A 17,745-nucleotide genomic window follows, 5' to 3' on the forward strand; every position below is an offset into this window, starting at 1 on the left:
AAAGTATTTCTGTAGGCAAGAAGAAAATATTACTTGGTCCTGGCTTGTGAAAATTTAAAGAAAGTATTTGAGGAGTATTAAGGCATAAATAGGGCTTTTTAACCTAATAGATTCACATGACTATTTTCAGGTTTTTTTTTTTACATTATTGTTTGCTTGGTAGTTTATATAAATTTCATAAAAGATTTGAGCCAGCTAAATTAGGAACTAAATTTATGTTTACATATAAAGTAAATTAAGAACTTGTAGAAGGCATCATGGGAAACTTGCTTGTCCGAGACTGGTGCATAAATAAACTTGCCATTGTTTAGGTCTGTGATGAGAAATGCAGTTTCCACAAAATCTGATCACATGTATTCTGACTTGAGTGTTCCTTAATATATGAACCACACACACAATAAAGCCAATGACTTGGGGAAATTTTTTGGTTGACCAAATCAGGCTCACAGGCAATTGCATAATTTGAGTCTATATTATCTTCAAGTTATACTGTGCTGGCATACCTCTGGTTCTTTTAAGCCTTAATATATGTGAAACATTTAGTTTATCTTGAGAGTTTTTCTGTTTTGAGCTGATTTTATAAATTCTCACAGAGCAAATTCCGCAAGTGGCATAATCATTGAGGATGGATAGAGAACTATCTGCAGTCCAGGGTGGAAGCAACCAGTCACACAATAACATTGAAGTTTAACTGATTAATCAAATATACTTTTACTGTCTTAATGTCTTTCAAATTACTGGATATTGTCTCAAATGTAAAATCCAAGTTTTCCAGATTATATATATTTTGGGTCTATGTCTTAATCTAGGTTTATATACCATTAAGAATTTTGAAAAGTGTATATTAGTCTCAAAAATCTGATTATTAAATATGAAATATATAAAATTCTAGTTTGACTTCTAAACTTTTCTGTCTTGATATTTCTTCAGCACATGTTCCAAAGATGTTTTTTTCATACTGTAGTAACTACGAATTTCATCCATCTCTGTTTTCCCCTGTTTCAAATATATGGCCCCCAGTATTTTAAGCACCTATAGGAGAATAATGAAGTATACTTGGAAAGGATGTCAAAAAATTAATGATGAATGGTTCTTTTTATAAATATTTATGATATAAATTAAATATGGAGAGGCAAGGAAAGGTCATATTAGAATTACTGGGTCTCTCATATACCAAACATGTGGTTTAAATAAGCAGAGAGACCTCAAAAACCTTGTAGGGGACTCACTTTTGACCTTTCATTTTGTTGAACACCATTAAGCATTGAATATCAACACTCTACCCCTTTCAAGGGTAAGTGAATGGCAAGGTGCAGACAGAGATGGATGGGGAAAGAGATGGAACGTCTGAACAATGAGAAGGTCCAGTAAAAACAGAACTCTGTTCCAGTGAAGAATAACATGTAGCAGACTTTCATTCACCCTTGCTGATCTGTGATTGGATTATGCTGTAGAGTGTTCTAGAAATTGACATGTGGGTTTTTATTTGCATATTAACCTGATGTCATCATTCATAAAATGACGTTAAGATAAAGAAGTATCCCTTGAGATATGAAACATATGCCTCACATTGTTGTACAAATAGGACAAGTACAAAGCAGAAAATTGTGCTGATCACATCAGTGGCCTCATGAGACACAGAGAACGATGCTACCCGGCTGGGCCTGCATAACTGCTGCCCGCAAGGGGACAGAAGACTTTCTCATTTCCCACTCAAGTAATGCTGCGTATGTTTCAGCACCTGCAGGAAGAGGCGTAGTGCTATTGTTGAAAACTCAATCAATGCAGGAGATATTTCAGAATCATAGAATGATACTTGGAAACTTCATTAGCTAGGAAATTTGAGCAGCTACTTTATATGTTTCACTAATTTTTAGTCCCCATTTTTTTGAGTAATGTTGTGCATATATTGTTTCATGACATTCTGTATACTTTAAATACTTTCATTTTCCTTTTCTCAAGAGTAAAACATACAGGACTGCTAATAGTTTCATAGTGTGTTTTTTTAATGTGAAGATCACTGTTTTCTCTCATTTTACCAAAGGATAGAACAAAAACTAAAAAGCTCTGAATTCCCGTTGATTCTAACTGCTTCTGTTATATTTTTAATAATTTTCTATGACTTTCTCCTGCAGTGTAAGCATAGTGAAAAGTCTAGTAAACCCCTTGAACATGCTGAAATGTTAAATCCTCCATATTTTTGAATCATTTTTTACATAGGGAAAAATTCCCATGGGTGCTCTTCTAAGACTCATTTCTAGCATTTCAAGTAAAATTTTGATAACTTCTATTCTGCTCATCTCGATATAGTAGAACTCTCTAGATCTTGCAGAACCCATATGTTTCTGTAAGAATGCTGTCACATAATCAAATATGTATTCTGCAATTTTAAGAAAATGATTTTATTCTCTCGTGATAGTGAACCTACTGCCACCATAATGACATTCATCTATTAATGAAAGTTGATCCTCCTTACTTAATTCCTGACGGTCCCTCTTCTCCACACTGTGGTGTTGGAATTAAATCCCCTACACATGTTGTATAAGACATGTTTGAACCATAGTTTCAAGGAATCTTGCTTTTAAATGTCACAGAAAGAAATGAACTCAGTTTATTTCTTTTAGTTAAATTTCTAATCAAACCTTACTGCATCATTTTCCATACAATACACAATGTGATTCAAGACTGACCTAACTTCACTCAGAGTTAATGCAATCACAGAGCAATAGAATACACCAGAAAGTCTGATTTTCCTCCCACATCTGTTAATAAATGATAGAGCATTGTGATATAATTAAAATAAAGTGAGGTTAGTTGTTGTTCTCACATGCAGTGTTCATTTCGTGGTTTCAGATCCTTTTTCATTACCACATGTATGGACATGGTATCGGGGCGCTCACACTGTTCCAGGTGTCAGTCACGAACCAGACAAAGGTTCTACTTAACTTCACTGAAGAGCAAGGCAATTTCTGGAGGAGAAAAGAATTACCGCTGTTTGGTGATGAGGACTTTCAACTCAAATTTGAAGGCAGAGTTGGGAAAGGCTACCATGGTCATATTGCACTGGATGACATTGTGCTTACGAGGAATTGCCTGTTATTCCACAGCTCCAGGAAGGAAGATCCAGCTGCTCCTTTTACAACAGGTGTGTCTTCATTTGTTTGTTTGGTGTGTTTGCATGTAAACAATCGAAAGGAAAAATTGAGGGCAGGGAGAATGATGTAAATGCATAATAATTCACAGCTTAACAAGAACAAAAACTTTTTGTATCCAAAAGAAAATGATTTTCCAAGCTTTTGTTCACAAGAGACATCTTTCAAATTTTCTTCAAGATTATATTTACCCGTTTCTGAAGTTTCCTCATAGATAACATAAGATTTGTGTTTACAGTATGATTCAGAATTGAGGCAGCTTCCTTATCTCAAAGCATAGAGGATATCCATCTATTTATTAATTTCTGAGGATCTTAAGAGTGAAAATAAGAAATTGTCTTTTTAATTAGCTTTATCTAATGTCTTGCTATAATAAAAAATAAGCATTTTACATTATCTCATACTTTTGGCATCTTTACCAGTATTCTATATGTTGGAAGCACTTAAGACTAAGCTTCCATTATTAATATTTATTAAGCATATGTTAATATCATTTGTTTTGGTAAAATTACTTGTAGAATATCACAGGCATATAGTTATTTTATTTTACATTTTAATCTTATTTTTTATTGAAAAGTCCTTCTTTTTTAGTGCCTGATAAATAATGTGTCTATGCATGCATCTTAGAAATATTAAAAGAATCTTAATATCTCAGTACTTCAGAAATACTTAACTTGGAACATTTACAGACTGAACAGGGTAAATGGTATTATGTACCACGAGCAATGTCAACTTCCATTAAACTTTTGAAAATGACTGTATTTCACTTAGACTTTTCATCTATATTCATAAGCATATCTTAACAACTCTATCAAGGATAGCTTAAAATAGAAAAGATAAGAGGAAGCAAGACATATGTATTTAGGGGTATGGAACTGAACTGAATCCAGAATCAGTCATTCTAATCAGTCAAAATAGACTCAGGGCTTTATTACCAGAAATGATATGAAGTTATTATTGAGTCCCAACACGTCATATTTAAGAACTTACTTTAATGGCAGTTTTGGTAATTGGTAAATGATGAAGGGCAAAAATACTTGGTTGATTAATTTGAATAAAAACATAACCAGTACTCCTCATCCAAATGCCCATATGCAAATTCAGTCACTATTATTTTCTTTGCTTATTGACAGACATTTGTTAATTCTAAATAAAATGGGGGCAGAGGTCAAATATTGAGTATTCATACATTTTTCTGTGGTTGTGTCCAATCTTCAAGTTACATCTAAATGGTAGTATACAATAAATATAATTTAAAATATAATACAGCAATTTTATTTTTTAAAAAAGCAGTATGTAAGACCAAGAGGACTGCATGGGTTAGTTCTTTCATTTTGTTCCCTGAAATGTTTTGGAAATGGTTTAAATACCTACAGATGAGAATACCAGATAGCAATTCTGAGTCCTTGATTGTACGCAGCTTAATAATCTAGTAATTTTTGCAGAGATGTTTTGTGTAAGGTGCATGAAGAAGGAGATATAAATAGATGAGCTTGCATCTTGATACTGATTATTAGCTTGCAGTGTTGTCTTCTCTTAATTCTTATTTTCTGTAAACGTGAGGCTATGGAATCCAATTGAGTAATGCAAAAATAATTGAGGTATCTTAAAATAGGTTTTTGACAGTGTTTAGTATGTGGCCAGCTTGCTTGCTTCCTTCCTTCCTTCTTTCCTTTCTTCCTTCCCTCCTTCCTTTTTATATCCTGCCTTTCCTTTTTTCTTCTAGCGCAATTATGAAATCAAGCATTTGTTTTTATCTTTCATCATTTAGCAGGTAACAAAATTGCCACCCAAATAAATTTCATAAAGTCTCATACTCCAATATAGTGGCTGTTCTTCCTTCCTCACATCCCATTGAGTACTCAGTCATTCAGATCCCTTTTGCCCTTCTGTTCCCTTCAAAGAACTTGCCCTCACAAAAGTCCCAAAATGTGTGTTTGCCAAAGGTGGTGATTTAATTTCTCATTCATAATAAAGAGGGAGAATGAGCAGTCACAACAAAAATCCACAGATAGATTGACATGACAAACACTGATGACTAAAGGAGACAAAGATGAGAGTGGACTGACTGAAAGTTTTAATCCTGTAGACCGTTGTGAAGCATTACCAAATTCAGAGAAATTGACGACTTCACTAATATGTGAGTAGGAGGAAGAAAAGTTCATTTTTATATATACAGACATACTCTAGAATGCTTTCCACATTGATATCTGCCTAGTAGAATATCTCTTGATTTTTTTATATTCAAACTTTGTAAAATTACTATGTGTCAGTTTCCTGGATTTTTTGACCAGTATTTATATTGGTAGAATAAATTTTTATCACACACAAACTCATTAGAGAATAGTTTTTATGTGATATATGGTACTGAAAAAAATACCTCATGTTCCCTTGCAAATATTGTTACTAGATAATGATGTTTTGAAGCTTTACAGAGGAACTATACAGAAGATGTTTGTCACGGATGCTGCAGTGGTAGCTTTCACAATGTTTTGCAGTGATGATCCAGAATTCAGAGTAAAAATATAGGTCAGTTTGAAACTTTAAAAAGTGGAATTTTTATTAGATAGACTTGCACTGTGAATATACAAGAATACATATTTATCAATTCAAAATAACTTGTAACTAGTCTGTTTCTCCCTTGCCGTGGATAGTACAAAACAAATTGAACTGAATGAAATTCAATTCTTTAGTCTTCACTTAGCATAAATTATTTGTTGTTCTGGAAAATTGCTTGAATAGCTCTTTGTGAAAGGACTTTAATTTTGGCATCTTTATTGCCTTTCCAAAGAAAGTTCATTTAAATATGTGCATGTGCTAGCTATGCCTTAAATGTTTTCAGTGGGTTAGACTGTATATATAAATATACTACTACTTTTTAAATGCCTTAGTAATTTAGGCTGTGTGCATAGTACAATAAATTATGAATGTAAAAATTCATTTTTGTAATACAGAGTATTTTAATATTTTAGACATTATATTGAATAATCTTGCCAGGGCATACAGCTAAGATTTCAATTTATAGTAATTTTATAACCTATTTCAGATAAATTAAAAAATTTGATGTAATATTCTTCATAAGTGTTCACATTAAAGATGTGATGATCAGTACAAACCTCTGTAGTACAATTACTATAGGCTGCTTTCCATAAGCTGTGGAAACCTCGTGTATATTTTTTTGGATCTCTGTGCAAAATTTTACGTAAGTTACATACTTTTTAAAAAACTTTATTTTAAACTGAAAAAACAGTAAAAAATATGATACAGAATTTCAAAACAAAGTAACAGGAGATTAACAATGGTTAAAATACTGCATATTATTATCTTTAAAGTAGTTCAGATTACAAAATATAGACATGAAAAAATGATCAAGCAAACAATGAAAGCACAAACTCTTCATTTTGATGAACTAATAGAGGGTTAGTAATAGTGTTATGTTATGTTATAGTGTTATGGATTAAAAAGTGGTGGTTAACTTAATACCAACTGAATTAAATCAGCGTGGTGCTGAGTGTAGATGCCCACCTAAGGAAAGCTGCTGCATAAAAGGAGCCTTGGAGAAAAATAGTGTAGCATTTTGGGTTCTCCTCTGTTGTTGTTTGGAGCTGTTGGTTCTCCCAGACCTGCTGGTTCTCCTGGAGGAGCTTGTCATGCTGGCTCTCCTGATATGAACTCAGCTGTCATCCTTAGAGGAGCTCAGTACCTTGTTGCTGAGAGTAGCTGCAGATCACTTTGGGGGAGCTCTGGTCCTTACATTGAGCATCACTTCCTGGGTTAGGAGGAGAAGATACGTGCTGTTTAATCTCCAGGAGAAGCTTGTCACGCTGGCTTCCTGATATGTACTCTGCTGTTCACATTGTTGGAGGAGCTTGGGACTTTACTGTTGCTGAGGATGGCTCTGGTACTTTTCGGGTGAGCTGATTCTTAGTTGGAGCGTGGCTTCCTCGATCCAGTGTAGAACCCTCAACCTACTGGCACAGACACTTCAGCCCACTGGCATAGACTTTCTAGCTATCACCGCTGACCTTGGGTCTTCTCAGTGCGGATCTGTGAAACAGACTTGCATGAGTCATTGTCCTGGGCTCTAAGCCTCTAGCTAGACTCATGGGAGGCACTGTCATAGGCTCTAGGTTTTCAGTCGAACTCATGTAGGACATTGCCTTGGGATTCAGGCCCTTGGCTGGTCTTTAGTGTTGTGGACAGATTCTTGCACTTTCTTGTATTTAACTCTGGGTGACCATCATAAAATAATATTATGAATTCTGTCTCCTGTATGTAATTGTTCTCCTTGCAACCCCTAACTGCAACAAATACATACAATGCCATGATGAATTAGGGATAAATTTGTTATTGTGAACATTTATATCAAAGAATAATACCAGATATACAATGCAAGAAATAGCAGATTATTATTATTATTTGTGAATATTTTATTTGTATACCTTCTAATTTATAAATAAATTAGTAAACTTGAAATTGATAAAAATTCAGATATAGTTTAAGCAGATTTTTAAATGTTCTATACAAGGCTTTCCACATCCATGATATTGTTGAAAATTGAGAACAGTAAAATCTCAACCATAAAATCCCAATATTTTTTTAATTCACAATTTTCTCCTCTCTCATAAGAAACTCCATGATAAAATAAATCTGACATACAACTTTAAAAATATAATTAGATCTAATTGATATTTTTGGTGCCTGAATTCTATTAGACATTATCAGAAAATATTTTTATTTATCTTTTGAATATACACCTTATTTACTCTAACTTCAAATTTGTCAGAGGTTAAACATTAAATTTTTTTTTTTTTTTGTACCGGAGGTCAAACTCATGACTGCGTGCTTGCCAAGCAGCCATTTATGCCACTGAGCTAAATCCCGGCCCTAAGCATTACATTTATAATATGTAAACCTGCCTTTGTATCTTAACCTAGAACCATACCAATGATTAAATAATATATACTGAATTAATGAAGAAAGACATTAATTTTGAATTTCCCAAAAGCTTACTGAGATGGAAGATTTCTTCATTGTAATTTATTAGGTGCATGTTTCAGTGACGATTGTTACAGTAAAATGGAATTTGTTGATGGTAGTGGGCTTTCTTGGCTCAATGTGCTTTTGAAACACCTTTGGTATTGCTTAACTCAACAGATATTTTCCAGATTAGTATAGTATTTCTGTATATGATGGGGAGTGAGTATATCTACACAGGCAAAGGCGAAGAACATTAGAACTCCAAGTGTTCTGGGTGGTGAAAAACTCAGGCCCCGTCATTAGCAGATGTGGAGGCCAGTCCTGCTCTATGTATCACGTTTGACATGGCAAATCCTATATTTTTGTTTTTGCCACTTTCTAGTTTAAGAAGACCTTGTGTTTTTCTGTTATTTTGCTTATATTAATTGGTATCCAAATAAACTCCTTTTGTGTTGATGCAACCATAATCAAGAAGTATTGTATCTTATCACCAACCTTTACTTGCTATTTTACCACATAATTTCTGCCTGTGTACATAAGGAATATTGATCTATTATTTACTTTTTAAATAATATTTTTCTGTTTTGGTTTCAGAGTAAACTATACACCTCATAAACTGTCCATGTAAATGTCTCCTCTTCCTCTAGTTTGTAGAAGAATATTCTTTCTTTTTTAAATGCAAGATACAATTCACCAACTAAATTCTGGCCTAAAGCTTTCTTTTGTGGAAAAGTTATTAGTTATGGATCCATGTATGGACCTGCAGAGCCCCCGACCTTTTCTGTTTCTTCTTGAGTTAGATTTGACTATTTGTTTGAAAATAAAAGTTTTGTATTTTATCAACATTGTCAAATTTGCTGCCATGAACATACTCGCATTAACCCCTTGCTGTCCTTTAATGCCCACACCACACACAGTGAGCCCCTGTCTGTCTGCATGCTCATTGCTTTCGTTTATTTTTTAAAAATCACTCTTCATGGAGTTTGTCCAATTCTATTGAAATTTTTACAGAAACTGCTCTTGGTTTCTCGATCTTTTACTTTTCTTTGTACTGTCTTTCTTTGGTATCTCCTCTCATCTTTTCCTCTCCTTGTATTCTTTCTTTGCCATCTCTTCTTATCCTTTGGCTGATCTTAGGTTAATTTTCTTCTCATAGTTTCTTGAGATAGGAATTTAAGTAATTGATAGTTACTATTTTTTTCTAAAGCAAGCATCTGTAAGTGTGGCATTTATCTGCAAGTATTCTAGAAAAATTTCATTAATTCTGATATACTATATTTTCATATGAATAAAGCTCAAAAATTAAATTCTAATTAGTATTAGTTTTCTTTGAGTCATGTGTTATAAGTATGTTACTGATTTCAATATTGGGGAATATTTTCAGATTATCTGTCACTGACTTCTAATTTGATTCTCTTGTGCTTAGAGAATATACTTGCATGACTTCAGTTCCTTTCAATTTATTGAATCCTGATTTATACCCATTTATACCCTGATTTATACTTGATATACCCATCAAGTGACTGTTTCAGATGTCTTAGAAAATAGTGTGCATAGTGCTATAATTTATTGTAGTGTTCTGTAAATAATTTATCTACTAGGTTAGTTTGCTTGATAGTCAGTTCAAGTCTTCTTTATCTGTAGTACTTGTTCTATCCATAACTGAAATATTTATGTTAATGCTTTCATCTAAATTTGTGTTTGTCTATTTCTCCTTTGGGTGCGAAACAACTTTTGTTTTACATAGTGAGTTGATGTTAGCTTTTTCACTGTCATGCATAACTGAAATAATTTATAAAGAAAAACGTATATATAGCTCATAGTTTTACAAATTTCAGTCCACAATCAATTGACTGTTGCTTACAGCTACTCACATCAAGGTGGAGCACATGGCAGAAAAAAATGACTATATTTCACGGTCAGGAGGCAAAAGAGAACAAGAAGGAACTGCGCTCCCGCTATGCCCTCCAAGGGCACACTCCAATAATGGGAAGACCTCCTTCTACGAGCAGCCTCTTTAACTTCTGCCATGTCCAGGTAGTGCCAAACTGGAAATAAAACCTTTAGTGAAGGCATACAGACCCAAGCTGCATACCTACATAAAATCTTAGAGTTGTTATGTTTTCTGGGATAAAATGATCTTTGGTCATTTTGAACTCTCTTTCTCTGTATCACAAGTAGACCTTGTCACAAGTCTACTCATTTTGTGTAGTCTGATGGACTGGAATTCAAATATCTCCTGCCCTTAACAGAGAAATGTGTAAGCATTATTGATCTCAGAATTCTTTAGAAATTATTATTTTTATTTACACTTACTTTTTTTAGCAAATATTGATTTTTAATACCACTTTTATGATCCTTGGAAAATGCATGCTTTTATTTAGTGTGTATCTAAAATTTTCATATATATGCATTTGAAGGAAGAAAGTAGTTCAGTACCTTTATCATTTTTGAGAATAATATAGAACTTAAAATGTTTTAATTTCAGTTTGTTTTTTATCCACTTACATGTTGTTTTGCAGGGCTTTATCTCTAGTTTGATATTTTACATCAAAAGTTGACATGTTTTGCTATTTTTCCACGTACTCTTTACTCAACATTTCTTCTAAGATCTCAGATTTTCTTTCTGTAATCATTTAGCCTCTTCTCAAGGGAGAGTTCCTTAGGATTTTGTAGTGACAAACACAAGTTTTGATTATCTGAATGTGTTTTTCAATAAACCTTCATTTGTGAAAAGTAGTTTCATGAATATGAGTTATAGATTCAGATATTTTCTGTGTTTAAAAGATGTTATTTAACTTTTTTAAGGATATATTTTTGTTAAAAATACTAATAGTATGACTAATTTAGTAAATTTTATTTCTTCCAGTCTTTTCAAGATCTTTTACTTGAGTATTCTACATTTATATGACTATGTGCTTTAAAAATATATTTTCTCTTTATTTGGTTATTATTTATTTTTCTAGATTTCTTTCACTTGGTGGTTTTTGAGATGAAATCCAGGACCTCATCTCACTCAGAAAATGCTCTCCCATAGAATTTCACTGTAGCCCTTTCCTTTACAATTTTGATCAAATATTGGACTGGTTCCTATTTTATCATCTTCAACTCTAAAACTACATTTGAATTTCTATTTCTTGTTTCTTGCTTTATTTTAGAGCAATTTTATGATCCATATTCCTCTAATTTTCTTTCATCTCTGTTGAATCTGCTTTTTATCCTTTTTATTGCATTTTGAATTAAAATCTTACTACTTTTATTACTATTTTCCTTCTAGGCATTTTACAATGTTATATGAAATTTCTGATATCTTCTTTGTACTCTCTTGCATTCTCCTTTAATAATAGCAGTTTTGAAGTTTCTCTGAGACTGTGTCAGATGGCTCAAAATTGTTTCTTTTCACATCAATTCATTATAACATATTATAACTTTTGATTGTGAACTAGTATTTGTTCACTTGTGGGAGTTCTTTGAGGCTTAGGTTAAATGTGTGTTTCTCCAAGAAGGCATGACTTTGTTCCTGCCAGTCATATGGGATCAATATAGAAGCTGATGTAACTAAATATCATAAATACCATAAAAATGCCTATGTAATGCATAATCAGTACCAAAAATATTCAAGTAATTTTACTTTTACTGCTATGTAGGTCAAAGATCAAAATATATGATAATTTTCTATGTTGTAGGGTATTCTTATTTCAAAGGAGAGCTATTCTTGGCCACAGCTCTATATACATTTGTTTATTTTATATCTGTTTGACACTGCACAGGTCTAGGCTTAGTTCCAATTTCCATGTAATACAAAGCCCTAGGCAGAAGCATTCCAGTGGGCCAACCATAGTAAACGGCTGGGTTATGGGTTGGAATATGCTGCATCAATGAATGCTTCAACCTTCAAACTAGCACGAGAAGACTAAGTGTCTTAGTCAGCTTTAAAAGTTTCTGTTAAAAAATATTATAACATGGTGGCCTAAACAAAAGGCACTTGTTCATAGTTCTGGAGGATGGAAGTTTGAGAACAGAAGTTTGAGGAAAAGGGTGCCAGTATTTGGATTTTTACTGGGGGTTCTTTTTGGTATACAGATGGCCATCTTCCCATGTCGTCACATGGTAGACAGGGAGTTAAGTGGTGATTTTAGTTACTTTCCTGAAATACAATGACCAACACTCATAATTTAAAGGAGGAGAGATGTATTTTGGTTCATATTTTCAGTCATCATTGCCTGGCTGTGACTCAGAAACAGAGAGTAATGGGAAGACCCGGGCAGCGACGTACACCCTGCCAGTCACCCACCTCCAGTCAGACTTTGCCTCACAGCAGTACATGCAGCCATAGCATTTCCATAATTTGAACACCTTCCAAACACATTGGACGTTTGGGGAACATTTTAAGTGTAAACCATAACATTAGCTCTTTGGTATCTTCTTTAAAAGGGTATAAATCCCATTCACGAGATTCTTCCTTCACTCTTTACCTCCAAGGATCATCACTTTGATCATTCTGGGGATAGGATTTCAACCTGTGAATCTGAGAGAATAACATACAAACATTGTGCTGTCTCCCAAATTATGCAGGCTGGTGCCTCTAACAGTAACAACCACTTACGGTAGCAAAGCAATAACTTTTTTTTTTTTGTATCTAATATGAATTAAAAGGGATTAAGAAATACTGAGTTAGTCTAAATGCATGCTTCTCTGTATTTCCCAGTGTATTGACATATTTTATGGTTAGATGTTCTTTCTAGTCCCTTCATTATCTTGTTGAAGGTGCAAAAAATATATTTTCTCAACTGGTTTGTGGCTGAGGCCCTGATAACAAATGACAGATTAATAAAAGAAAATCTTACCACTTTGCGTAGATTGTGTTTTGTGAGACTGGGGAAGCTTCAAAAGTGATGGCCAAAAAACACAAGTAAGCTTGTGTAACTTTATGCTTAGGTTTGATGTAGAGATGACAGAAATATGCTTAAAGGACAAATAGATATCATCTAGTGTACTAAGCTGGAAGGAACTTATTGAGGCGTGTTTATTAAGATTCTTCTGTGTGGTCCTGGATCTTTAGAGATAAGGTTGATCTTTTCCTCTGGTCCAAAACTGAATTGATCTCAAAGAACCAGCAGGACATTCAGGTGCAGAAATAGGTTAAAAAATTGATCATAGAAAGTTTGCATCTTAGGAAAGAAAAGATAACTGCAAGTTGGAATGAAAAAGTCAGCTGAATATCAATAGAACTTGAAACCATGAGTGAGAAAAAGTGAGTTTGCTTATAGTGAGACTTGGGATTAAAAGGCTGAATACTAAAGACAGATTATTGCAATTTGATTTTTACTTTGTTAAGCAATCATTTCTTCACCTCAATGGATAGTTTGAGGTAGCAGAATTTTATATAAAGTGTGGAAGATTTTAAACTGAAGCTATGTTTTCATTTTGCTTTATTTAAGTTGTGTTCCTTGTATATTGCAATGAACCTTGCTTGGAACTTTGACTACAAGTGATGCAGGAGAAAGTTATTCTCTGTAACAAATAGAGATACTCCCCTACAACATCAGAGCTGTTAATCAGTTTGTTAAGTACTTACTCTGTCTTGCTAGCACCTTCCACACTGTGCTAAGGATAGTCCTGTACACACGCTGTCTTGCTTATTTGCTATTGTGCCCAAAATGGACGCAAACTTAATATCCTATCGCCTTAGACTCCTTGAGTGCTGAAATTACCAGCATGTGCCACCACACCTAGCTAGAATTCACTTCCTAGAAGTAAGATCATTGCCTTGCACTCCTGTGGATTCCTGGGTTATGAATTCTCTGGTTCTCTGGAAGAATTTCTCTGATCCTGATGTTATTTGATTCTGACCCAAATGTCACCATGTAGCTGTGTCTCTTGCTGTATCTTGGTTGATTTCCTTCAGTGGGTCTTTGATTGGCCAAGCAAGTCCTTGTGGAGCTTGTATTAGTTACAGTATATATTGATCAAATGAGGATAGTTGGCATATCAGTTACCTCAGACATTTATCATATTTTTGTGTTGGAGATATTCTATACTACTAGCTATTTTGAACTTTCCATTGATCTTGAACAACCATACTAGTGACCTTACTGTGCTGTATATGTATAGCTTTGGAATGTACCAAAATTCTTGTACCTACGTAAATATGTCTTACTCTCTATTATTACATAAATGATTTCTATTATGTAACTATAAGGTATTCTTATGACTCATAGAACTTTTTCCTTTTTCCTTGGACATGATCCCCAAAAAGCTTTTAATGTATATTCATTGTAAAGCAACCTCTTGTTAAGTAGTGTTTACTAGAGAGATGGGGATTTTCAATAGCAGTGCTCACCTCATGACTTGGGAAATTTTTTCCTTAATTATTTTCATGTTTTCTTGTTCTCTATAATAGGCATTTATTATGAACTAAGTACCCAGAAATAAATGCATGTAACTTTATAGTACAGTGGCAAAATGAGATAGATGGCAGTTATTTGATATTATTTAAATTGTTTTGTTACATATTCTATAAATGTAATATTATAAATACTTGTTTCCTAAAACATGAGCTCTTATAATTTTTTTTCTAAAATTTCTGCTACAATCAAAACATTATTACTTAGTGTTTTTTACACTGGCAATGATTTTGAATGCAAGTGAATAGAAAAGGTCACAGAAAAGTTTCAAATCCACTTTTTATATGTTTTAAATTTTCTTGTGTGTAATCTATTCCATTGTGTAACAAGGACTAATGTATATGAAATTGGAAAAAATGTTAGATATGTATTAGGCAGGATAGCTGTTAAATTTTAATAAAATATTCATAAGATACAACATAGATTATACACTGTTGTTTTCATGCTGTTACATTAAAGATTGAGAATATGTAAATATCATTTACATATTTTATAATGTACAAACTATACCTAGTCTAAAGGAAAGAATGCTAAGCAAATTCTTGCTATAAATTTCATTTCTCAGTATTGAACTAAGCCAGAAGATTTATTGTGGGCACATTAGCAATTGTCTGATCTATAAATAGTTCTCTTGCACATGTATACTGTATTTCATTTTCTGTTATGGACTTATTTCTTAAAATATGAAATCTGCTCAAACTTGTATAAGAAATACACAATTCTGAATAAACTTGTAATTATTGAGAAATAAAATCAATAATACCCTTTCCAAAAAAAAAAATCAGGCTCAGGTGAAATCCTGGGAAACTGCATCAGACATCTAGGAAGAAATTATGCCAATTCTCTACAATCTCTCCTAGAAGACAGAATCAGAGAGACTGTTTCCTAATCCATTCCTAAAGCTGATGATTCCATAATACCAAAACCAGACAAAGATATACATGAAAACTAAAGACTAATGCTGATCATGCCATGGCTGCAAACATCCTCGATTAATGTTAGCAAATTAAACCCAATGATGTGTACAAATTATTCACAATGATCAAGAACAGTTTAATACAACTATTTCAACCTCCTTCAACATGAAAAAAATCAGTGTAATCCATTTTATCAACAGTCCAGAGAAGAAAATCATATGAATAGATGGAAAAGCAAATATAATAAAGTTCTGTACTGAGCTATGGTAACAACCCTCAGATAAGTGGGAATAGAGGAATATTCTTCAGCTTTATAAAGCACATCTGCAAAAACTATAGCTAATATTATGTATAATACTTAGAAATTTTATTTCTTATATCAACAATGAGACAAGAGATAGTCCCTCTCACTTCTTTTCAATAACTTGCTGGAATTCTGGGTTGACGCAATCAACTAAGAAAAGGAAGTAAAAGACATTCAAATGAAAAAGATAAAACTGTTTTAACTGATTGTTATAGATGGGATAAAAGCCAAATTACAAATGATATTATCCTAAGAGTGAGATAAAAATATTGGAGTGTCTTAAGGAAATAACTATCATAATCATTTGCTTTGAAAATGTATCACTCAAGCAACATTGTAAAGACCATATAAAATATTAAAATCGGAACAAATTGTTTAAAGCCATCACAGCATAATATAGAAGGTCAAAAACACTGTTCTCCTGGAATTGTAGAAGTACATTTCAGGATTATTTAATCAGAAGTACTCTAAGACCCTAAATGTATTCAAACAGTATTTGAGGAACTGAACAATTTTTTTAAAGTTAAAGGAAAACGTAGGTAATGCCATCTAGAGCACTAAACTCTAGCTTTTGGATTTTTTTTGTTTTGGACAAAAATTACTTGCTTCTCTCCTGGTTAGGCCATATTGCCATGTAATTTCATAAACTTATAATCCTTGAATATACGGTAAATCCCAAAATTGTACAACCTCCCAGGAAATCAAATAATCTTTGGATGAACTTGTTGAAACTCCAGTGTGACACTGATGGTACATATAATCCTTTTTTTAATATAAGGTTTTATATAATTTTATTTAATACATTAGGCCATAAAATAGTTGATCATTATCCACTATTGTGAAGAAAAATGAAAGAAATATTTAGGTTATAGAAGCAACAAAGGCACAAAAGTGTAATTGCGAGGTACACAAATAAGAAGTGATGGAAAACCTTGGTAAACGTTGGCCTTTGGCTGATGACAAAAGCCACAAACACAATTATAAAACAGGAGTTACTTGCTTAATGCATGCATGCCCAGCTAAATGAGTAGAAAAACAAACTAGCGATCTGAAATGAAAACTGTAGAAGTAGAAATACTCAATATCAATTAAATATTGATGTTAAACATTCAGCATTAAATTTCATATAAACATGGAAATTTAATTTCCAGAGACCCAAAAAATATCTAAAGATTATACTTTATTTTTGTGTATTTTCATGATAACCTGAGCCTTTCAGCAAGGCCATAAATTAAACATGTTGAGCCTATGAAGGATTGTGTAGCATTACCATTAAAATGTACCCATTTAGATCAATTTCATGATAAATATGAGCGATATTTCAAAAGTCAAAAATATTAATAACCAAGTGCAAATAAGTTACACAAATAATTTTTGTAATCCTCAAGAGACCCGAGAATGTCAGATTCATGTTTGGATGATCTCTTGCATTTTTAATCATTGTGGTTAGTACTCCTATGGACAAAGATTAAGCGTAAATCAGTGTTCGTTACAGAAATATTAGAGTGAATTTGACAGCATAAAATTATGCATAAAATGCCTCGCTTTGCATTTTATTAAAGTCAATAAATGGGAGCATTGTCACAGTTTATGCTGGCAACTTTCCACAGGTGGGACATCTACGCTTAGCACCGGGCTGGTGTATTCCAGCAGGCATTAAGTTGACCACCACTTTTTAATCCATAACAGTCTTCTATAATCACTGTGTACAAATTCCATTGCTGTAAGGTTCAACATATTTAACACATATTCAACATGCATACTTGAACATTTTTTGTAATTCAGCATTCTCATTTTATTTTTAAAGACCTAAAAAATATATGATGATGCGTTTCTTCAGTTAAGGGAATGATAAGAGTAATGACATATGCAACTAGTTTTATTGATGTGATTCATAAGTAATTGTGCATAGCATCTTGAAGAAAGTTATTTTTGCTTTCTATGTATACAGTAATTTGTAGTGTTTCTGCAATAATTTCATATGG

The 17,745-nt window shown here is 33.1% G+C and overlaps 1 protein-coding gene across 1 annotated transcript in view; it reads left to right on the forward strand.

Moving 5' to 3' along the window:
• Malrd1 (MAM and LDL receptor class A domain containing 1) overlaps positions 1 to 17,745 on the forward strand; it is a 647,937-nt gene that overhangs the window by 299,342 nt on the left and 330,850 nt on the right. Inside the window, exon 26 of the mRNA XM_063237894.1 lies at positions 2,854 to 3,145. Within this exon, the coding sequence (XP_063093964.1) occupies positions 2,854 to 3,145 (292 nt within the window). The remainder of the gene's footprint in view (positions 1 to 2,853; positions 3,146 to 17,745) is intronic.

Source organism: Cavia porcellus, unplaced genomic scaffold, assembly GCF_034190915.1.
Source record: "Cavia porcellus strain 051 isolate PalLab524CR breed Dunkin Hartley unplaced genomic scaffold, mCavPor4.1 scaffold_27, whole genome shotgun sequence".
Taxonomy (NCBI): Eukaryota; Metazoa; Chordata; class Mammalia; order Rodentia; family Caviidae; genus Cavia; species Cavia porcellus.